The sequence below is a fragment of the Nyctibius grandis genome, chromosome 11 (assembly GCF_013368605.1).
Source record: "Nyctibius grandis isolate bNycGra1 chromosome 11, bNycGra1.pri, whole genome shotgun sequence".
Lineage (NCBI taxonomy): Eukaryota > Metazoa > Chordata > Aves > Nyctibiiformes > Nyctibiidae > Nyctibius > Nyctibius grandis.
In genome coordinates this window covers 25,824,804-25,849,062 of record NC_090668.1, presented here as the reverse complement: position 1 = coordinate 25,849,062, position 24,259 = coordinate 25,824,804, and the positions used below count along the sequence as shown (strand labels likewise).

General features: G+C 41.0%; 1 protein-coding gene across 4 annotated transcripts in view; it reads right to left on the bottom strand.

Moving 5' to 3' along the window:
* MAP2K5 (mitogen-activated protein kinase kinase 5) overlaps positions 1-24,259 on the bottom strand; it is a 134,516-nt gene that overhangs the window by 10,494 nt on the left and 99,763 nt on the right. For all 4 annotated transcript variants that reach the window (XR_011048940.1, XM_068409968.1, XM_068409969.1 and 1 more), the window contains 2 exons: positions 13,138-13,199; positions 10,779-10,824 (listed from right to left, as the gene is read on the bottom strand). Coding sequence is in view for 3 of the 4 variants with exons in the window: in XM_068409968.1 (XP_068266069.1) it covers positions 10,779-10,824; positions 13,138-13,199 (108 nt within the window). In the remaining variant the exon portion in view is untranslated. The remainder of the gene's footprint in view (positions 1-10,778; positions 10,825-13,137; positions 13,200-24,259) is intronic.

Genomic DNA, 24,259 nt, shown 5'->3' with positions numbered 1-24,259 from the left:
CCACGCAGAGCGTCGGGAAGCGGGTTTTGTTTGTTGCACGGCCTCCCTAACACACACTGTAATTAAAATGTTGATTTACTAAACAGTTTAAATATATGACAGACAATGCAGTTAAAGCCTACAGTTAGGTCAATATGTGATTTAGATTTGCCATTTAAAAACTCTCATTTAAATTTTGCATACATTAATCACTACCATACTTCAATGTTCTGATATCCACCTGACTACACTATTAAAATAAAACTTGCTGCCCCAGGGAAATCCTACTTATTCTTAATTGTTTCGAGGCTTTGATGGGCTTTTAATCTAAGATTAATTTATGCAATTTTAAATAACTCTTCTTATGATTAATAAGCTTGAAAATTAAAAGGAGTCTAAAGCAATTATAATGAGCATTTGGTCATAACCTCATTAGGAGAAGGAGTGAAGGATACAGCTCTGGAATTCTTACAAGACTACAATTTAAGGTTACTTTCAGAAGAGTCAAACATAGTTCTTGAAATTGCAAAGGCAGATTAGCCTAGGTCAGTGTTAGAACTATGGCTATCTAGATTAGCACACTAATGATTTTATCCCTCTGATGATACTCAAGATGGTGAAAAGACGATACAAAAATGTATCAAATAAAGATAAATGATTAACACTACTAAGCAGTGAAGTCTTGGAGCTATATTTCTTGTTTATCCTTTTTTTTTTTGAAAAGGATTCCTTTCGTGTTTTGTTTTTTCCTGTATTATTTATCTATTTGTAGATTAACTTTCATCACTGCACTTTTACTTTTTATATGATAAAGTTAATTGCAAGTGATTTTTCGGCTGGTTTAGTAGTTTCGTTGAGGCACCAAAATTCTGCTGCAATTTACCGAATTTGTCTTTAAGTAACGGCAGTCCCCAAGCCTAATGGATGGACCAGGAGGAAGAACAATTCAACTTAAACCTGAAAACCTTCACCTGAAGAGGAACCATCCACACATCACATCTGAATTTCCATTTGTAAACAGTAATATTGATCCTTCCATTATGATTAAAATCCTTTTTCCAACCTTCTTCTGAAGCTTTGGACATTGGCCATAGCCAAACGGTGTGATGGTGGTCCTAAAAGACCCCTTGTGCGCTCACCTGATGTGTCCAGGCTTGCAGCTCATCATCAGACTCAGGGTCAAGAGGGAATCTTTTTTCAGGTCAGATCAGCAGGAATCGGTGCAGCTCCTCTGATTTCTGTAGCATGGACCTGACTTCAAACAACTCAATGCCCTCCTATTTCAGGTCTTCAGGCTGTGCGTGGATGGGTACGTGGATGGGTCTGATTTTTGCTGTTCTCTTTCTGTGGCATGTACTAGTCTTAAATTTACTACAGAGTTTTGGTTTTGGCTGTGGCACAGAGGAGTCTATTTGCCCATCTGCAGATCATTCTTTCCACGGCAGTTTTGCTTTTGATATTTGCTGTTAAACAGATAACTGTACTTGGCATGCTTCTTGGTGCTTAGCTAACAAAATGAGCTGTCTCCCAAAAAAAAAAGGTATTCTTTTTTGTGATGACTCTTAAAAAAAACTAAGGCAACCGAAATATAATTGAAGTGCGCTTTTGCAAGTGCTGCTGAGGTTAAGAAGAGCTGTAGAAGAGGAATAGAGAGAGTGGCCCAAGGCTGATAGAGTATGTCAACATTAGCAAGCTGTCGACAACAGAAGCGGATCCGCAGAGTGAAACGGTTGGTGCAATGTTTCAGGGATGGAAGAGGTTTCACTTTTGACCAGCTCCGGTCTGGTCTGTGGACACAGCGCCCATTAGTAGCTGGAGCTCATTAGGTGTGTGCCTGGAGCACATCTTCTGGTGTGGTTTCATTTGAAATCGATTCAATTCATGAGCTTCAAGACCTGTCTGTGATGAGAGTGAAAGAGTGGTAGCTCTGAAAGAGCAGGAGATTCACACCAAAAAGGCACACTGACCTGAACTCTAATGTCAATGTAGATGCACCTGCAGAAGTGTCTTCAACTCATGCCTCACTGGGAGCACAGGAACGGTCTCGTTGATACCAAACAGAGCTAGTCTGAAGTTAAAAGCTGATGTAGCATTTCCTTCAAACAGGGACTAAGTGTTCCCCTGGACTGGGAAAGAAGGGTGGACAAAACGGCTGTTATCTCCGAGTTTTGAGAAACTGTTTTCTACTGACAGGAGAAAAAAAAATCACTAACTTGGAGTAAACTGAAACAATCTCCTAAATGTTTTCACCCAGACCTTGGAGAAAAAAAATGCTGTGTGCATACACGTGTGCGCACACACACACACAAATAACAACAATTAACAAAACCAAAAAAACCCCAGAAAATGATCTGGCTGGAAGCAAAAACGGAGAATGAAACAGCCCGCACTTCGCTAGCATTTCCATGATGAAGTTTCTGCAAATGAACAAGTTGTTTTTAAAAGCACCCCGTACGATCATATTGCATTACATGCCTACACACCGTCTGCCTCTAGCGCAAAGTAACATCCCCATGTTTGCCAGATTTAGTAAAGAGAGTAAATACAGCAAGTATGCAACGATCAAACATGAACATACTGTCAAATCACCTCGTCTCAGGAGCAGAAAAAGCACAGGTATGAAACGACACCCGAATAAACGTGCGGAGCCCTGCTGAAAACACAGGGAAGGCGGCAAAATATATCACCACTAGTTGGCTTGGGGAAAAAAAAAAATTCCTTTGAATCCCTCACAAGGTCACTGAACAAACGACCGAGGCCACGACAAGCGTTTCCATTCTCAGATTTGTATTTTAATGCCACCGTTCCCTACCGGGAGCCCTTCCCCGGTGCAAACCCCGGCCTTCTCCAGCCGCGCAGGCACACGCCGGCGGAGCCGTCCCGATTTACACCAGCCGAGCGGTTACCCCAGCATCTCCCATTAAATCCGAACAGGCAGATGCACGTTTATGGGACAATGAACTTTTCCACGGCTGCGGCTTGTCGTGCTTTGCTGTTACGGCCTTAATAAACCTGCGCATTCCCATGCTGTGGCAGCTGCCTGGGGTGGGAGCGTGAGCAGCCGGCTCCGGAGGAGAGGCCGCAGCTTCGGAAAAAAAATCATGTTTAATTTAAAAATTAGAAACTGGAGCAGGCTGTGAGCACAGAGGTTGATTGAAACAAAATTTAAATTCCTGTCAAGCCCATTTAAACACAGGGGCCCTTCATAGACAATTAGCTGCTCCCTGTGAATGCTGAATAAACTCGGGCCTGGTCACTGTTAGAAGAGAGCAGACCTACTGTGAGGAGCTGGAAAAAAATTAACTAAAATCAGGCTGTATGAAATATTTAGCCTCCCAGTTTATCACAGGGGTTTGGAAGTGTAAACAAGACAAAAATCGATTCCTCGGTGCCCTCCAATCAATCCCCCAAAATGGTTAGGGCATCTGTTTCTGCTAAATTTTGTTTACTCTGGCAGATTTGCCTTAATTGCAGTTGTTTATCTCCCATTGTCCCCGGGGCCCTAATCTCCCGATTACTAATACTTAACACTCATTTCACATCTAAAGCTACTTCTAATCCTCAACAGGTTTCTGGGGCTCTTAAAATTATTGCAACGACGGAGAGAGGGGAGACGCAACCTCTTTGTGCGAGGCACATTTTCTTATCTGCTACCAGCTGGGTCCAATCATCACCAGGGATGGCTGCAACAAAGGTGCTAAAAGGCTCTTTCACAGGCACTGCTGCTCCGCCGGGGATTCAGGGGATAAAAGAGAGCTTTGATGGGAAAAAGGGGAAAAAAAAAAAAAAGCCCTCAACAAGAGGGCTATAACAGTCCAGCCAAATAAAGTTACTGTCATAATCAAATGCTGTCAATCACAATGAAAATCCAATTAAAAAATCTTTCAGTGCGGCCCTCTTAAGTAGAAAAATGTCCCCTATTTATATGCGTTTTTGTCAACTGCACAAATTAGAAAGTAGTATTAATTGATTTTTTACTACTTTAGGCCCTGATCCTCCAGCTGAATTTCTGCGGATGCAAGAATCAACCGGCACAAATCTGATTAAGGGATTTGAGGCATAATGCGCACAGGTCACTAAGAAGCCGTATCTGTATCTCCTGCTTTATACTCCGCTTATTCATAGGCAATTATTGCTCTTATTTAATACTGCAGGAGTGTCTTGAGGTGCTAATCAGAATACACACTCACAAGTAGCTGGTACTACACAAATAGCAGCAATTTTAATCCACGCACTGGCTTTGAATCAATTTTAAATTCCAGGTTTATTATACTAATAAATACTGTACCTGGATTTCAACAGTCACCTGTTAGAGCAAATTCCTTGATGAATTTGGAATGAACGCGAAGGACAATATTCCTGGAATTAAAGATATGGCTCTTATTTCAATACTAGTAACAGATTTTTTTTGTTTTTATTTTAAATAATTATGTAGGGAAGACAGCTGACATAAAAATATCAACAAGACAAATGCACGACTTCTCAATGTTTCATAATTGAAAGATTTGCAGTTCTGCTACCAAAATGAGTGAGATGTAAATATTTGTGTCTGTAGAACTACAGAACCACCACAAGTGCCAAATGAAACATTTGCTCAAATTAAATGCCAAAGCCCAGGAGACTCAAGTAACCAAAAATATTAACTGTATTGCTCTAAGCTGTTGCCAATTTGTTTTTGTCCAATTTCCTTAGATTTTCAATACTTCTTTGCGCCAACTCAAGTTACTTCTTTTCACATTTCACCGGAAAGTGCTAGTACATTGTGCAGCTTTAGGGCATGTTAGAAAGCCAGATGTCCACATTTTCTGTAGAAAGTCAGTGATCGCACGAGCAACGGGACTGCAGAAGACAGCGAATGACTGTAACACATTTAAAGCTCACAAGTTAACCTCATCACAATCTTAGTCTTCTGTAATTGCTGGGTTTAGTGACACTGATAGGATGAATTTCTCCATTTCGATAGCTGATTTCTCAAGTGACAAAGAAGAGCAAATCATACCCCTAAGGACAGAGATGGCTTTTTTTTTTTGAAAGCCAGAGGGAGAGGGGGAAAGATCCATAACCCACCTTTCCCCATCTCAGCGGAGTGGGGAATCAGTTGAGCAATGTAGCCACCTGAAAGAATACATATTTTTTTTCCTCCAACTCTTGTGCTACCCTGACCAAGAAAGATGATGAACACAAGAACATCCTGAGCCCTGGTGTGAAATCCTAGCATCAATGAAGTCAGTATAAATTTTGACATTGCCTCCAACGTATCCGGGATTTGATCCAGAACTCCTCGTCCACTGTATGTCTGAATTGACAGATTGAAGATACAGTTCAATATTTATCATATTTACAACAGCTACAATACTTGGCTCTGTACTTCTTTCCCTGGGAAATCAGGGGAGAGCCCTTTCCTTCACATTTGGCATGTGTTTTGGTGTCTGTCAAATTTCTGCTTGTCATGGGGTCAATAACTGGGATCATTGTGACAGAGGAGAGTCTAAATGTTTGCAAACAAAGCCATCCATCACAGGTTCAAGCACGGGCAATTTTATGCTGGACAAATCATTGCTGATAGGAGATCTTGCACTGTCTCAGGAAAAAAAAAAACAACAATACTTTAAGTAGCCAAAGAGGGAAAATTCTTGGCTCACTGTGATCCAGCAATGACGCATAAACAACTAGGTAGATGCAGACAGAAAACATTTATCTATAAAGCTGTCTTCAAAAGATTTACGGGATGTGTTCGTGAAAAGCAAAGTGCACCAGCCCTCTGTCTCTCTCAAAAGTTAGCACCATCAAAGAACCCAACCTGTACAGCCATCTCGGCCAATGATGCCACTGCTGCAATGCAGAGCCAAATTAGCTGCTGGAGGATATCCCTTGTATTGACAAACCTAAGTGGCAGTATTTTATTGGCTTTATTCTGAAGGTTTATATGAAAATCCAGGTAGGATTACGCTGATCCTCCATTTGTTTGTTTACACCATAAAAGTATTTCCTAAGAGCTACAGACAATGCTTTAACACAACAAGCTGCAAACAAGTTTAGCTCTACCTGGTAAGAAGTGCTGCTGTCCAGACCCTCTACAATATAACTACTTAAAATACAGTTGCTTAAAAGCTTTGCATTTTTTACTTCCTATACTTGTTGGAGCAGACAGTCAGGATCCATTTTTGAGAGTCTGTAATATTTTGACACATATCTTAACACATTTAAATATGCAAACAAACTATGTGAAAAAATGCCCATTGTAGCTAATGAGATCAGGGTGCCTGGTCTAAGCACCATTGCTGAAATGGAGACAGGGATTGCTGAATGCACAGGAATGAGAAATTTCAAAATTGCACTAGGCATTAAAATAAAATAAAATAAAATAAAATAAAATAAAATAAAATAAAACAAAACAACAAAGAAGAACACGTTTTCCAGCAGGTCAGTGGTTTTGACACAGATGACGTACAATTTATCATACAATCTTCTAAATTAATAAAACACCAACATAAAAAGCAGCGGTGATTTAAATTGAAAAAAAGAGAAGAGGCAGTAATTGGGTTTAAAATTTGGCGACTTGAACAAAAATGATCAGGTCTGTGCAAAAGTAATCAAGTGCAGAAGGTGACTGTATCCTTGGCCAAAAGCATTGCCTCTCCCTCCCCAATACCCCCCTTGAGACATCCAAGGAGCATCTTAAAGACTCTACTTTTATGCATCCATGGGAAATACTGCGACATGCTCAACTTTTGGTATTTCACATACGATTTCTTTAACTAAGTTGCTTTCGTTTAAGTAGCCGTATGCAGCAGGGTAGAGTTCAACGCTGCCCTAACAAAGAAACTCAACAAGAGACTTCAACAATTCTGCTGGCTTTCTGAAAAGCGCCCACAATCTGCAAAATAAAAGGCCAAGCTTCCAGCTAAAGAAGAGATTTTAAACAATTACCAAAGCAGGATAGTGATATCATAAAGGCAATTTCTGCGCTAGCTTGTTTTCTGAAACTCTCTTTGCCTCTGAACAGCTAGAACAGATAATAACTATTAGTAAATCAAACTCCTGCAATATCCAGCTGTGTCTCACACATTTACATACAGATAGAATGGGTATATGTTTTTAATATGTATGCGATACGTACTTTTACCACAGCTGAAGTGCATGCTACAAAGGAGGAGGAGAATGGGAATGGAATCAGCATGAGATAATAAAGTGGCCTAGATAAAGTATTAGCCAGCGATTGATCTCAAACAGGGGATGTTGCTTCTCTCTGACCTGATTACTTACTATGCATAGATTCCATTAAATAGAGCTTAGAATGGAAAGCTTCTGAAAAATACCGTAAATACAGTCAGATCTACAGCCTCCTGAGCCAAACCAGCCCGCGGATGCCTACCCATACAGGGCACGAGCAGGAGTTTAAACCTTACCCATACCGCCACACTACACGCATTAAATACACACGTATGTCTGCGCTTCCCTGGGAGCCAGGCTTGCAATGCCAGAAAACTCCATGTTTTAGATGAAAACCGGAAGTTCACAGTGGGGAAAAAAAAAAAAATAAAATCTTTATACAGAAGAATTGTTGAGATTTTCCTTCTCTAGTTGGAAGGGGAGAGAAGAGAGAGAGAGGAACATGCTAAGACATTGTGCAGACTTCCCTGGTGCTGAAACAGGAGTACGTTTAATTTAATTGCCTGTATGCCTTTCTCTTCTTAAGAGGGAACAAACTGGAGACAAAAGAGCAGACACTGGAAGCACCGGGTTCAGAATAACCACCAGTGAACTATAAAGACTGTTCCTTTCCCAGTATGGACAATTTTCCCATTGCTTGGTGAAATCACATTTTTTTTCACTCCTGTGGGAAAAGCCTGTTAAATTTGAAATACTTTGAAACAGTTACATCGTTGATTATGTATACACAGAGAAACCGATGCTGTATCTGGTTTGGTGGATGGGTATGTGGAAGAAAGGGCATAGCGACCGAGTGTAAATACAGAACCTGATTTATGCCAGCCGTTATGGAAATGTGGTGTTCGCTTGTGCAAGAATATCTATGCTACCAGAAAGCCTGACTTGATCCAGGAATTTCATACAGACTTTTATAAAAAAGAGCTTCCTAACATGACAGACAGGGTAAATCCATCCCTGATGTAACCCCACGACTTCACTGGAGTTGCCAATCTGGCACTCCAGGTATTGTTAGTCGGCTCTTAAAATGCATTTAACAATTCAGCGATTATCAGGAGAGTAGAAAAAGATTGATGTTCTGCTCCCTTCATTTTGCTTTCAGTCTTTAATTATACTAAATTGGTTACAAAATAGTGACTTCCAGTACGGCTGATGTCCATAGGGGAGAAAGCCTGCACTCCACTGTTTTGTTTGAAGCTAATGATGATTACGTGTTACACCTTTCATCCTTGCTAGTACATTTCTTCTAAATAAAAAAAAAACCCAATGAAGAAGGTGAAATCCTGCTCTCATTTAAACCAACGGTAAGCTGACCTTGACAAGTCCAGGATTTCACTGATAGTATCTGCATCACCCTCCCCACTCTGAGAGTTAACATGGAGATATCCATCAGAATTACAACAGAGCTTTCAGAAACGGATGACGTGGAATGATGAAGGATATTGCACTCAGCAATTCTAGAATTCAGAGAATATTTAACAGCTTTTGGTCTGGCCCTGTTTCCAATGAAGCATGGTAATTTATATACACATGTATGTATAGATATGCTTCTGTGTATATAGATATATTAGGTGTGTTTGCATATATATGCTAATATATACGTGCATATCAGTTTTATAAATAAAGTGCTCCTTGACAAGACCAGGTAAGTGCAAGAACGTAAAGGGCTTGACTGGGGAGCAACTCCTGAGCTAATAGAGACTCTGCTACAGAAAAGCCCAGGGTGCTCTGAGCCCATCAGGCTGGAGGTGGGAATTTAGGGCAGCTTATGAGGGTCAGCCACATTGCAGGCAAGGACAGGGTCACTTCTTTATTTCAGCAGCAGTCTACTCCATGCTTTAGTACTCATTGTTGCAAGTTAATTTATAATTGATTAGAAAGTAGCATGAGGGGAAAAATGCATTAAACAAGAGATTTTATTTAAAAAGTAGAAAGGCTTTTTTTTTTTTTTCCTGAGCTGCTATGATTTTAAAATTATTTTACAAAATACCTCCTTAAAAGACGGCTAGCACACTCCAGGGCATGTAGTTGTAAAGATAAATCTGTGCACTTCCCTGGTACTGCAGGCACTCACCCTTTGGCCTCATTTTTATGACTCTACACCCTGGAGTGGTGTTATTGCTTACAAACATACATATACACTTATGGGGGTATGTGCGATCTGCAGATGTTTTATTTATAAGTGGCAGGCCTATTGCATCACTGAAACATGCATTTACAAACAGATATCGGTTTTATGAAACCCTATTCCGTTGTTTTAATAGCTAAGCTATCCAGCCATAGCATAATAGTGCACAAGGTAAATGTGTCTACATCTCTAGAACCTGTTCCAAGTTTTCTCAGATGTGACTAACTGCAAGAATTTTCCAACCATCAAAAGTTAATAAAAAAAGACAAAATAAGGCAGTGTAAGCCTTTCGTAGGAGACGCACACCACCACGAAGCGGAGGGGCTCTGATAAACTTTAAGGCCTCATTTTACCAAGGTATTTAAGCAGGTGCCTAACTTCAAATGTAGAACTATTGAAGTTAATATCCTTAAAATTAGATTCACAGTTAAATACTTTACTAACCAGGATCTAAATGGAGACTAGTCGGGATTGTGAGATACCTGCCCCAGGGCATCTTCAGAGATTAGCCTTTAACTAGAGAACAGCTGCAATCAAAACACTTGTTTTGCAGTTCGCAGCAGGTAAGCAAGAAATGAGATAGTGCAAACCTGTCCTTACCTTGTTAAAATTATTCCGAGATATTTAATGCACAGAAAATAAATTATAATGATTTTACAGAAACCTCCAAGTTACAGGAAACATAGCACATGGAGAAAAGTAATGAAACATGGAAAAATCAAAGATATTTGATGTGAGTCAGAGGGGACTACAACTCTTATCTGCAATATAAGTTAATGTAAATATTTGTAATAATTGTTTGATATAGTATTTTTCTAGATGCTTAAAAACAAAACGCACAGCCACAAGGGAGCAGCTTGAGAGCAGGTCCCCTCTTACTGCCTTACTGAAAAAATGACAATCGCAAGCCAAAGAAGTGGTCTCTCAGCTCAGATTCCAACACTGAGAGCCCTTCTACGGACAGACCAAAGCTACACATTAACCCAACCTTCTGTAGCCAATCTAATTTCATTTTACATGAATATAAGTGAAAACAGTGGCTCCTGCATTTCATTAAAAATACAGTATTTTGACCATACCTCCTGTGTTCAATCTTCAGATTTTGAAAGGTGAAGACTCACAAATGATGACAAAGAGTGACCTACATCAAGCTGTAATCCCTGGACATACAAACTGAAAAATCTGTGTATTAAGCATCAAAATGATTTTGACTGAAACTTGATACTGGCTGTGAACGTTCTGTGTTAACTCCCCAAACCACAAGCAAAGCTTTGGCCACGATGAAGGTAACAGCAAAATACCCCCTAACTTCAGTGGAATCCTAACTCCACCTTTGGTTCGGGTGCTCTCTGTAAATATGTCATTGCTGCACAAGCCAGAAAGAGTTCAGATTCAAACTTGTACATACTGAAAAACGCAGAAAAATAATGGATACACTTATATATACATGAATAAAAAGTATTCATAGACAAATACTGAGGGGCTCTGAAGTTTCACTTACCATTAAATCTTCTGGTGCTGGTCTTTCCTTTGGTTGCTTTTTCATGCTGTATGTCATAAAACAAAATGTTTATATATAAACAATTGCTCATTTATTCTACTTGCTTAACTATTGAAGATACCCTATTTTAACACAGAGTGAAGAATTTCAACGTATTTCTTAGCTTCATCATGTGCTGATGGAAGACCAGTGGCCAAAACGTTAATGGGTTTCTTCCTTCCCTCCCATCCCTCCCTTATGGGATGTAGTGGTCCACACTGTTTGTAACCATGGAAGTGTGTAAATATAAAGATTGTTGAAAACCAGTCAGCTCCAAAGGCACAATAAGTTGATTCTCATTTTGCCAGGGATTATTACATAGCTCGACACAAAGTATTATACAAACAGGTGGGAAATGCAACTCTAACACTAAACAGCTCCAGAACGCACAATACCCTGGGGTTTCTACCTTAATTTTTTCACATTTATTTCCATTACACTGCAGGGTGATAGTTCATTACGCAGCATTAACCTGTTTATAAGATCATGTTTCTCATCCAAACAGTCCTAGTTTTCTGTGCAACAGGTGCAATTAGCTATTGAAGGCTGTGCTTAGCTGCATGAAGGAGCACAATAACACGGCACAGAGGTGACCATCAGGAGCTGCCTACGGACTAATTGGATTACATCCAAACCGCCAGCGTTTATGGCACAACTGGCATGAAGTCATAAAGCCTGACACGCCGTTCACTCGACATCTCTAATACTTATTAGGAATTGATTGCTTAAATAGCATATAGTTTCTATTTATTTGCTTTTTTTAAACAGTAATGCCTCCCACTAAAAAGCACAGCCAATATAGCACTACGTATAAATACTAGATGATCTGTGTTGTAAATTGGAGTTATTAATGACATAATTTACCTTCCCTACAAATAACTACGAGCACCTCAAACAACGCAGGCGCTGGCGAGTAACGCGAGCTGTCTGACTAGTAGGTTGGTAGCAGTTCTAATCTGACAGTCCAAAGTAGCTGCGTCCCCAGGGAAAACAAGGCTATTAGCCACCATCAGTTATGCTTCAGTTTGACATCTGTGGAAATTTTAACACAGGTTACCCCGCCCTCCGCCTCAATGAGAATTTTTTTTTTAAGACAGTCTGTCATCAGTTTTTTTCGCGAGGATAAAAGGCGCAGACCTCCCCACACACCAGTTAGTTGCGCTGCAGAATCCTCCCAAGAGCGTTGCTCTTTGTAAACTGAAACTATTGAAAAAGGAGGCCTACGTTACACAAACTTTAATTATTTAGTTACTTTAATTAACCGATAATCAGACTGCTTTCTGTGGCTGTATTATTTGTTACACGCTACGTCAGTCCTGAGAGGTACTTTCTCCTACGTTACGTATTCAAAATCCAATTTTATCAGGCGACTTTTGCTGCGGTGGCCCTGCCATGGAGACCCTGAAAGCCCGACCTACAGATCTGCGTGGGGCCGAGGGCTTCACCAGCGCCTTGTTTTCGCCGAGGACGCGCCCCTGAAGCAGGATTCCCCCTCGGCCACGCGCCGCAGCTCGCAGTGGCACACGCTGAGATGGCTCCATCTGATTTAGCACAGCTGAGCATCCAGCCCTTCGCAGAGGGGATGCTTCTCCATCAAACACATCCTATTTGTGCAAAATTCAAGCTTGTTTGTTCTGCCATATATAACTGGCTGCCCCCTTTTTTTGGGGGGAGGGAGAAATAGTTAAGAAAAAGATTTTCCTTTCACTTTGTTTCTTTAGCATAGCTTACCCTCAAGATTTTTATCCTCTAGTCACTCAAGAACTGTATTCTTTATTGTACAAATTCCTCCTCTCCCCGATCCGCGTTTAATTTAAAGGGTTTTCAACGAACTATTCACTTTTAAGGAAAGAAAATATACCCAGTGGTGCGCTTTAAAATACGACTCTCAGTAAAAATTACTTACTGAAAAGCCAATGAATTAATCAAGGCTGCTTGCCTTCCTAAATATCGAGGCAATTTTATAAGTAATATTTTAAAAAGCCCTGACTAATGATATTATACACATGAGTCTTTGTGGCCTCTTTACCCCCCAGACGAATTCTTAGGAGTCTCAGCGCACGAGCCTGCACCCACATTGAGGGCAGGTTTATTAAAACAGGAAAAACCCCTTGTAAGTACTTTTACGACCCTTTGTGTAAATAACGTTTACATAATTTAAACAGTTTGCTTAGCTTTGCTGCCCCATCTGCCCAAGGCCCCCAAGTCCCTCTCCTCTCAGAAAGGATGCAAGGAAAGCCATAAGGTCTCGCAGAGCTGCGGAGTTAATGGCATGTATCATTTACATTGAGGGCATGGCATGTTTGCAAACGGAGCTTACCATTGAGTGATGAAGTGTACAAATGGCTCGGAGAACTCCCCGGCTGGAAGGACGGGCGATTCCTGGGATTGGATTGAAACAAGAAGCAGAGTCAGAAGGAGAAAAGAGAATTTTTAATTTTTTTTTTTAGGAGAGTAATATAACCGCAACAGCAAAACAAAATAAAAAAAAGGGAAAAAACCCAAGGAAGCGACAAAGCCCCCTTTTCACCCAGAGAATTTGAGGGAGAAAGGTACAACATCTTCTGAGATTGTGTTATAAAACACTGAATTTCAACTAATGAGTATTACACAATGGGTAAAAACATGTGGAAAGACACTGAGGGGAGGTGAAAAAAGGACAATGATAGCCACAGGGTAAAAAGGAAGGTAGGGAAAGTGTAAATGAGAAATTAATGATTATTTAAGTAACACACAAATGGTCTTGTAATTAACAAAGAGCTGTGAAATTATTCTTGTGTTGACCTTTGTTTCTTTCACTGCATTTGCTATTTATTTACACTCATGTTTATTTACACTTATTCATTTTAGAGGCTGTCCTCATATGCTGTCTGTTCTAGATTTAAAAGGCGAAAGAATTGTTAAGAGGACAAAAATGCAGCATTTAGCAGTCTAGTGGTAGAAAAATAACCACCCGGTATTTATGAAAGAAAAAATAAAAAATTAAGAGCACGAGAAAAAAAAAAAATTACCAACAGGGAACAAACAACATCACCATTTGCAAAGAAGAGCTTTACGAATTTAGGAGTTTTTCCAAGAATGACAGAGAGCTCCACTGTGTTTATAGTGTAACAGCTCAGGATGTAATGAAATTACACTGCAGAGTACTTTAACAGTGTCATCTCATTAGACCTACAGTTGGAACAAGAGAGCCACATAAAACAGGCAGCTGCAAATGACTCCATTCTCATCTATTCTCATTTGCTATTAAAAATACCTTTCGGCGGCTTTTTTCCTCCCTGACATCCCTACACAAAGTACCCTGCAAAGTATGATACATGCACCTATTTAAATTAACAAAGGAATGACTTATTTTAATCTCACTGTGCTTTGGAGTGCTTTGGCCATTTGGATGAGCAATATATCATTACATACAACCTTCCAGCGCTGCAGGCAAGAAACTCAGAGCGTGCAGCATTTGGTGGGAGCCAAACAATTTCTCTAGCACACAACTGTGTCAAATGCATGCATGTATTCATTATTGAGAACGCGAGGAAATAGCTTTGATGTAGTGGAAAAAAGAAGATGATAAAAGCACCTCTGCAATGTGTGTGCCATTATCAATGGCGGCGGATAGACACAACTGCGGAGCCTCCGATGTGATTAGTAAATATACATATAATTGCTGTGGCCAATTATCAGAAAAATGAGATCGGTAATTACAAGACAGAAAATTAACTAGAACTCTTATTAAGGCTTTGTTTCCAATTCCAACAATTGGAAACTGCTGGAAAATACAATTAAATCAAAAGTAACTGAAGAGTAAAAGGAGAAGCCAAAATTGCTTTACAATTTTCAAAGACTTCTATTAAATACAAGGAGCGTTTGATATAACATGCCCAAATTCTCTTTGAACTTAGACCGGGTGAGGGAGAGGTTATTGTTTCCAAACTTATAAATGACATCAATATAGGAAGGTTTCCACTGGAGAGTGGAAGGAACACAAGGAAATAAGCAGTGCAATTAAACTTTCTCTACTTCAAAGAACTGCGTGTGAAAATTATTCATATTAATACAGAAAACGCAGAGCAAAACATCAGGCTGGCTTATCCAGCGTGGAGCCCAGCTGGTTTTGCCCCTCACCATCATTTTCTCTGTGTGTCCAGGGCTTGCAACTGGAGTGGCAAAAGCCGCTCTCCAGGTGGGACAGACTCAGAGCAGAACAGGTAGGAAATACTTGGGGCACATGTTACAGATCATTTTGAAAGCTACAGCTGCCCAGGGAGGTGGTGGAGCCACCATCTCTGGAGGGGTTTAAGAAAAGCCTGGACATGGCACTTAGTGCCCTGGTCTAGCTGACATGGTGGTGTCAGGGCAATGGTTGGACTCGATGAGCCCAGAGGGCTCTTCCAACCTCGTTGATTCTGTGATATGATATAAGAAGTTGCTCCAACGTCAGGATTGACGCCGTGACCGTGCAGCTCCTGAACTGCAGCTCAGCCAGGAGACACGGTGCTCCTGCATAAGCATGTAAGAAAATTTCACCTGGATGAAAGTAGATGTTAAATGCTATTTTTTTTGGGCACATTTTTCTGCACAACGCAGGTATCTCAGCCCTATTCAGGCCTACTCCCTTCTGCCACAGACCTGTCAGTCATGGCCATGCCTTGGCTGGTTTGCCCTCAGGAGCTCAGGAAGAGATTGTGTGTGGGGGGGGGTTAGAGATGAACGCCAACTGGATCTCAGTATGAAAACTAGATGCTTTAACACAGTCTTCCCAAGGATTTTAGACTGGGCGCCCCACAAATTTATTGGCTATTTCCTTGACAAACTGCAAGCCTTTTGGGAGAGGGCATCAGTCTCAAGGAAATACTTGCTGGGAAATGTGTTTGAGGGCAAACAGATCAGCACAGAGAAAAACTTTAATTTCACTCCTGTACATATGAGCCGATTGTTACTTTACAGCAGAGGTAAGATAGGGAAGGAGGAGGCAAGGCTTTGGATTTGGCTGAACCAGGGGAGTATGGATGCTCAACTGCTTCCACATCTGAACACAGAAAAGCTGCCACAAAATGCTGCATTTTACCTTAGTTAGAAAGAGAAAACATCCATTCACTCATGATATCTATCCAGGGAAACGAATGACTGAAATATTTCAATTTCTGCTACTGTTCAAGACCACTTGAGCAGCAGAAAGGTGAGAATATTTTGTACTTCATTGGCATTGCTCTTGCCACCTCTGTAACTTGAGCAATCACAGTGTAATGGTATCAGGTATAAAAGAAAAATTTCCAAAACTACACATAATAAACACATCCCGTGTTTATCCTGAAGTTCCTGGACTTTGGCTGAGACTCAAAGGGATGGGAATATGAGGAAATAAAGCAAAGCTACGCACGTCTCTAGCAAGTCTACACAAGTCTGTGTGATGCAATATGGTCACATTCGATGTAACCACAGGGAATGGTCCAGCTGCACTCTGATGACCTGCCTTATTTTACCCACCTGCACAGTGAAATCATACTACAGAGGCAAAAAAAGCAGAAACCCAAGATTTTAAAGGAGTGAGGAATAGGTATACTCATTTTAAACTGGGAAATGGTGCTTTCATTTTCGTTAAATACCGTATCTTTTAACTAATATCATGAACACCCATATATTGGGGATGCTGCTACAACGGCAGTAAGGACACAAACGGTGGTAAGAGTCGATGTACCATTGGCCTCTTACATCCCCAGACAGCTTATTCCCAAGACTGGCTATTGCCCTAAGCATCCAAGCAACATTTCTGTAAGCAGGATCTGCTGCAGGAGAAGACAAGATAAGCCTCCGATTTCTCAAAACCAGACGATCTGTGCGCACACAGGGAGAACGGGGAAGGGCAAGAGGAAAAAAGTTTGAGTGATGCCTTTGCCTTGTGAATAATGAACAGTTCAAGAAGGTCAACCCATTACAACTGAAACCGTTTAATTATTAATTATGCACAATCTATGAGCAAAAGGACAAGTTCAGAATGTTTAATGTGTGGTAACTCCGACTGGACCCTCTCTTGGCATTTTGTTATTAGCACTTGTCAGCAAGGTGCTCAGGCAGAAAGAAAAAAGCACAGCAGCAGAAAATCTGAGCTAGCAGGAGGAGGGAGGGCTTTAAACTTCAAACACCGCTCCTAATATTTAATTTATAGAGTGCCAAGGCTCTGGTATAAACCTTATTGACTTCCACGGAGTTAGGGGAAGTCACATTATCTAAATGAAGACCTGAGAACAAGAATACTGAGACAATCCCTCCAAGAGCACTCTTTTGAAGAGAGTGATAGCATTACTATCTGTATCTTCTCTTTTTTCACAGGTTCGAACAAAGGAAGAGTGAACCATCTAATAACGTGTCCAGAAGTCAACCAGTCCTGTGCAACCTATGCAATAAGAGCTTGAATTACAGGTCTGAGCATTATCCTCACCTACTTCTCAAACCTATTATTCAAAGTGTCTCCTGATCTGTCTGCTCCTGCTACGCAGAGCAGTAGCAGACATGCTACTGATGCTCAGGAAATAAAACATGTCCCACAAACCCACAAATAAATATGGATAAAGCACCTTTCCCTCTTTTTGGCCCCCCTTGGAGGTTTGCCTGGACAAACTCAAAAAGCAAATTCAACACATACAGCTCTGAGTTGCTTATTTTCTTTGGAAACACTCTTATGTCAATGAAATTTGGGAGTAGTTGACTGGCAATATACACCCAAAGCATCCCACGCTTTACACACTTTCAGAGGTCTCACCCCAACAGACAATTTGTTGAGTGGCACATTTTCTCAAAACAACTGAAAGTCTGAGATTTATCACATCCTTTCTGAAGGAGGAGAAAGCCCACCATCTCCCTGTAACAGGAAAATCAGCAAATACAGCTTTCTACCTAAAATCTTCACGAAGGTGATGATGGCAAAGCCCACAGCTATGTGTTGAGATCAAACCTGTGTTCCTCCTGCCTCCTCCTTCGGGGGCCAGCCTGGTGCAGAACGATGGCAGCCTGTCATCAACACGGCCCCAGAAGAAAGTCCCCTGCACAAGTCATGCAGGCTCAAAGATGAGCTCAGCTACACTGTGGGCGACACAGGTTGGTATTCCCAGTGGATCCTCACGCTCAGTGCAAATCAGTTTTGCCCCCACTCCTCATCTGCTCACTCCCTCTCTGGGAAGGGTTAAATTTTCCCATTCCCCACAGCTCCTGCTATTTTACAATCGTCTCTCCTCAGTGTGAACGCTTGTGCAGAAGGAAATGCCATGGTCCTATGGCTCTATGGCCACAGGAGGGAAGTTAGCAGAACCCAGCAAACCAAACTTCAGCTCCTCTCTCCTCTGGGTTTCCCCAGCACACCCTGTCTTTGAAATTATCATCTCCTCTGGGCTGATACTCCTATTCTGCAACTTGCCCATTGATGCTGAAATGGCAGTATTTAATAAATAATGTGCGTGCTTTACAGAGCATTTCTGGTTTATCACTTCAGCCTAAAAAATCTCTAGGATTAAAGAATTTTTATGCACTCCAGCTTCTCTTTTACTAAAGCTTTCAAAGAATACACTTATTTTTATATAGTAGCTGCATTGTACTTTGTGGCCAAATAGTGATTTTTTTTTTTTTCAGACAAACTTAAGTTTTAGATGCACCAGAAATGCTGCCAGGTGCAATTACATATAATAAATGCACTGCAGTTACCGAGCTGTTTCAACGAGACCAGCAAATTACAACATCGTACTCGTTCAGATTTACTCCTACAAGGACAAATTTCTTTTACAGCATTCCTTAAAAAAAAAAAAAACAAAAAACCAACCAACCCATTTCTGACTTTCTAGCCAATCTACTTCAAAAGCCTTGCACAAACCTAACGGCAGGTGATTTCCTACAAGTAACAAGTTTGCAGAAGACAGCCATGTCTGGAGGTGGCTCAGAGGCCCCGACTTGAAAGCATTTCTGGATTGTCCCCGTTCTGCTCCCACCCCCAGCAGGAAGGTGAAAGATGATTACATCTCTGCGCCAGGTCGCTTCTTGCTCTTTTCTTAGTAGCAGATGCCAAATGTGACAGATTATACGTGGGGGCATTTTGGTGTGAAGTTTCGTCTGCTGGGATCGGAGTGTCAGCAGTAAACTCATTTATTTCCAGATCTCTAGCTGGATGGGAACCAAGGTCGAAAGGCCGGTGTTTTATCCACCAAAACACTCAGCCTACCTTTAACACCTCAAATCACGTGAGAACCAGCTATTCTCTCAGCAGCTCTACCTGCTCCTCAAGTTTTTGAAAACACCACGTACGCGTAACCTACGTTCGTCCCCAACGCATGCAGACGCTTCTGGTTAAATAAGGCAGGAGATACTTGGGGCTATTTGGTTGTCACTTCTGCAGCGTTTGCTCCTGTTTACTATTTTTCAGAGCCCAGAAGAGGGAAGGAAAGAAGCAGAAGAGTGTAATTAACATGAGGAATAATCTAGAGTGTACGACATGACATCTCCTACCTCTTGCCAAGCTTTGTACTTGTTAGTGTGGCTCTCTAAAGGCCTTGCAGATAAGTGTACAGGTAGCTGGAAAAACAGGTTAATCCTTTAACCGTAACTGTAATTGCTTTCCCTCTAAAACAAACGGAAGAATTTTTTCCTCTCATTGCTGGTCTCTTGTCGATCATAAGCTAGCAGAGCACAGCAGTGTTTTGGGTAGATACACACAGACATTTCAAATAGCTAAGGCACAGCAGCATGAAACGTAGCCTCTACCTGTTCACACCGAAGGGACTCAATTGAAAAACTAAACCCATTTGTTGTTCCCTTTTTCCTCTGTACACTCCCAATGCATTTTTATTGCTTTTTCATAAAACACTGCTGCAAATAATCAAGCATGACCATTGACATCCACAAGATTGAGTTTTAGGAACCATTAAATGAGCTTGCCCTCTTGGGAAGGTTCTTGCTCAGGTTGGTCTACAGGTAATTATTCAGCAATTCCTACCTGTGGTTTTACCTTGTTCCTATATAAGTCTCTGAATCTCATACACTAGTAAGGTCACAGTTTCTGTCTCAATAAAAGTATCCCCTAAACCAGCTTATCCACAGGATAAATTATGGTGGGTTTGTGTACACATGCGCACACACGCGTGCACATCCTAACACCAGCTTTTCTTGCATGGAAATCTTCAAAACTCTGGAGATTTTCAGGGTTAAATAGAGCTGTTCATGCATTTAAATCAATACCTGAGAATCTAAAGAGAAATTCTTAAAGAAAAAATAAAGTCTTATTTCTTTCAAGCCTTTGGAGTTTTCTACTTCATTTATAGAATAGCAGAACGTCGCACTGATGCATAAGGTTAAGAAATTCAGCACTTGAGAGGCTTCATTGTGTTATTTGATCAAGCTGAACATCCTGCAAATTTTTAAGGCTATGACATAGTAATAAATAGAGGGATACATTTAACCAGGTAAAAAAAGAAGGGAATAGAAACAACTATATAGGATACGTGTATTAAGTCTAAGTTATTTTTTGCATGGGAAAATTTGAAAATTTATTGACACTGAAATGCTCCATAGCTCAGCATTAACACTACACCAGCATTACCTGATGCTACTAAATGTTTCTAGAGTACTAATTTAAAAAGGAAAAAAAAAAAAGAGGTCTTGATTTGTGGGGTTTGTAAAGTCCTTGAGCTAGATTAAACTGCAGTCTTGTGAGACCGAGTATCTCTGTGGGGGCACTTAACAGAGATGCTCAAGAAACTCATGGAAAGCTTCTCACTAGTTACTCATGAAGCTATCAGAGTAAGGATTCATGAGTACAACTAATTAATTTTTCTTTTAAATTTCTGCCCAACTCGTTAGAAGAGGCAGGTTTTTCAATGCTGCCTCCTATTTGTAAAAACAGGATTTGCTCTTGGAAGTCTTCACTCCTCAAGTTTCTAATGTAATTGGAATAAGACAATAATTTAATTAAAACTGATGGACAAAAATTGAGTTCTTTTTCTCCCTAATTCAATACAGTTTTTTAAAAAAAAAAAGCCCAAACTAACACCTAAGTCAGTATTACACTGAGACAAGCTATGGAAACTTTGAAACCAAAATTAATTTATTTCAGGTTACGAAGAAGAAAGGATTAGAAACCAGAGCTGATGCTTAACTACAGAGCTTGTGACCACAACTGCTCCAGCACAGCGAAACCCGGTTTACAGCAACCACCCAAGGGGCTGGCAGTAATTGCTTTCCTAGAAGGGATACTCGAACTAAATAAAGGTCAAACAAAAACAGCCCTGGAGAGCTTAAAGAAAATTTAAAGGAGTTGCTGAAGTTGGGAGGACAGCCTACCAGATGCATTCCACGGTGCAAGGTTTGACTGTCCAACCTTCTGCGGCCGCAGAGCAGACAGTGATTTCCTATATAATACGTTTTGACATCAAGATAAGAGGGAAATAAGTAACTACAGGTTGGAAGAAACTCAAAAACAATGTCACTTCTCAACCGACTGCAAGGAATGCAAAAATACCCTATCATCAGAGCTCTGCTTGTCCTGCAAACCTAACCCCACATTTTGCTGCAGAGGCGCAGAGCCCAGTAACCCACTGCTCACGCAACTGAAAATTTAGAGCACCCTCATTTACCTTCTGAACTGAGAATTTTCTAATGCATTAAAAGGAAAATGCATAATTATATTCAAGGTTCTTCCAACCTCTGCTTGGAAGTGGAATTTGATTTACTGAGGGACTCTTGCAGACATCAGCACAGAGGACACTCAACTGGACCATGTAGGTTGTCTGGGAGGTTGCTGGAGGTTTGGAGGCTGCGAAGGGAACAGTTAACGTTTTTTGTCAGCTAAAAAAAAATCATGGGAGGCATTCTGAGACCGTGAGCAGCAAGAGAGGTTAAAAAGCACACTAATCTGACTGCAACCTTTAGGTTTCAGGGTCAATTCACTACGATGCATCATTTCTGGGGTCTGCAACATTAATGGCATTACTCTGGGGCTCTGTTGTTTGTATTTCCAAGTTATCATCTGGAACAGATTCTGATGACAACATTTTATTTTTTTTTTAATGCACCTAGTGCTTTTGAAGCAGAATGCTGTCGCTGAGTAGACTGCATCACAAATTCTTTGGCTGTGTGAAACACAGGGCCACATCTAGGACATCTTCCAAGCCAGGCAATGGCTCCTGCTTCCAGCAGGACTCCATTCTCCTTCACGTTGGAGCGTTTCTGGAAAGACTGCACGCACAGCAAGCGATGCATGTCCTTCCCACGAGGGATTCATCTGCACTGCTCAGTGCTTTCCATATACCATTTTGGTGAGTTGGAGACAAACTAAGTTGACTGCTAGAATATTAAATTACTCTCAGCTCTCAAATAACAGCAGACTGCCTTTATTGCTGGCTGGGTTGCAGGATGAACTACATTAACAACCAGTTATCCTCATCTTTGGACCAGAAGCAGGAGTCTTATCATGGTGGGAGATGCTGCTACGATTAGGACTGTTGCTTAAATGACCGTGTCTTATTTGTAGCTGATTTCCCTATAAGTTACCACATGTTAAAAAAATAAAGGTTCTGGCAGGCGTGTATCCTATTCATACAATGCTCCTCGCTAATTGTGCCATTAAAAAAAACATCCCAGAATCAATGGCATTAAAAGTCCAATAACATAATTTAACAAAAAGTCAGGCATAGTTTACTGCGATTTGAGAAGAACACTGACTAATTTTTTTGTTAAATCATCCTGCTTCTCAAGTCACTTATTCACTCTGCAGAATTTCTGCAAGCAAATTTAAGTCCTAGAAAATGAACACACAGACTTTAAACTGCCAAAGCGACCTACTATGTCTCATATATTTCACTTAGAGATTAAAAACAGCTCCAAAAATCTCTCTACTGCAGAATATCTAAAGAATCCCATGGACAGGTTTTATTCCACAGCGTGCCACCTTACAGAGTTTGAGAAAAGTCCAGGATACCCAGGTAATACAGAAGCAACCTCTTAACTAGTTCAGTCATCAATAAATCCTATCAATTAAAGATGATTATGAATGAACAGAACATTGACTTTTGGATTCCTGCGGTCTTTTGGTGGAATATGGAACAGCTCTACAAAAACCCAATGACCACAACTATCATAAAGAATCAAGATCTTCATGTTACTTCAGTTCCATCCATTTTTACTAAAGACTTCTGGGTTCTCCCCATATCAGGCTCTGGAATTTTTAGCTGACGGGGGTAAGTACACTGCCGGCAAAGACTCGATTTCAAGAAATGCTCCTTCCACAGAGCTGTTCAACCACATTTTTAGGAACCAAAAGTCCAAACCATTCCCTGTGACACAAAACAACATACGAAGGGACTTGGGGAAAAAAGACCCAGAGTTTTCAACTGCAACAACGTCAGCAAATTATTACTACGGCATGAAGCTACGCAGGGACTGAAGATCCTTGAGGCACCTCAATCCCACCCGTGCAGATCTGTTCCTCCCACGTCCTACGACACTACGGCTCATCCAGAAGCCGGGCCGTTATGGGAGCACTGCTGTGCACTATCTGTTTGGAGGAAGAGGCGAGCTACAGATCGTCACTCCTTGCTGCTCTGATCGTCATTAGGGTAGGTGGGGAATTCTGCACCAGCATCAGGGCGTTCCTATGGGATGCAGCTGCAGGAGAGGGGCTCTGCTCCTGCCTCCTGTGAGTTTTAGGACCTCCTTACAGCCAAGGGGAAAATTTGACCCAAAATAATCAGTTTTACAACACTAAGCATTTCTAATCTTTAATACTCATGGTAGCAACAACAGCTGTAGAATACCAGACAGTAAAGAGACTTTCCCTCTCTAAAGGTCCTTGCGTAGAGGGAATAGTGTGTATTAGCCAAATAAGCAGGTCCCTCTGTTATTCCCCAGTAGGCACATCTTACACTAGACAAAGTGAGGAGGAAAAAAAAATAGTCACAAGTTAAACACATTTTGCTTTGAGGTCTTTGTACACAGGACAGGGCTGGGGGTGGCAGGAGGATCTGTTCAAGACGTTACCCATCAGCTAGAACAGACTAACCCTTAATATAAATGTCCTCCAAGACACCGCCATGCCAAGAATTTGCACTTCCAGGTGTGGCAGCCACTATCTAAACGCTATATATCTTATTAAATGACCCCCTAACAATACACACGTTCCGAGCAAGTACCACTACAGAGCCAATCCATTCTCCTCTTCCCCCCAGGCTCTAAAGGTTATGGCGTGCAACTTCCATTTAGACATTGAGTGTATTGCAAAACAAAGCGAGCTGCACTTAAAAGAACTTTCAGCTGAGCTGTGCTCTGTAACCTGAAGTCTGAACGTGCCCACGAGCACAGCTCACTCTGAACCACCAGCTCAGGAGAATGATGGCTCCGTGGTGTACCGTGGAACATAAAATAAGTCAAAGCAAGTAAATACCAAAATGCTAACGTTAAAGCCAGCTCAG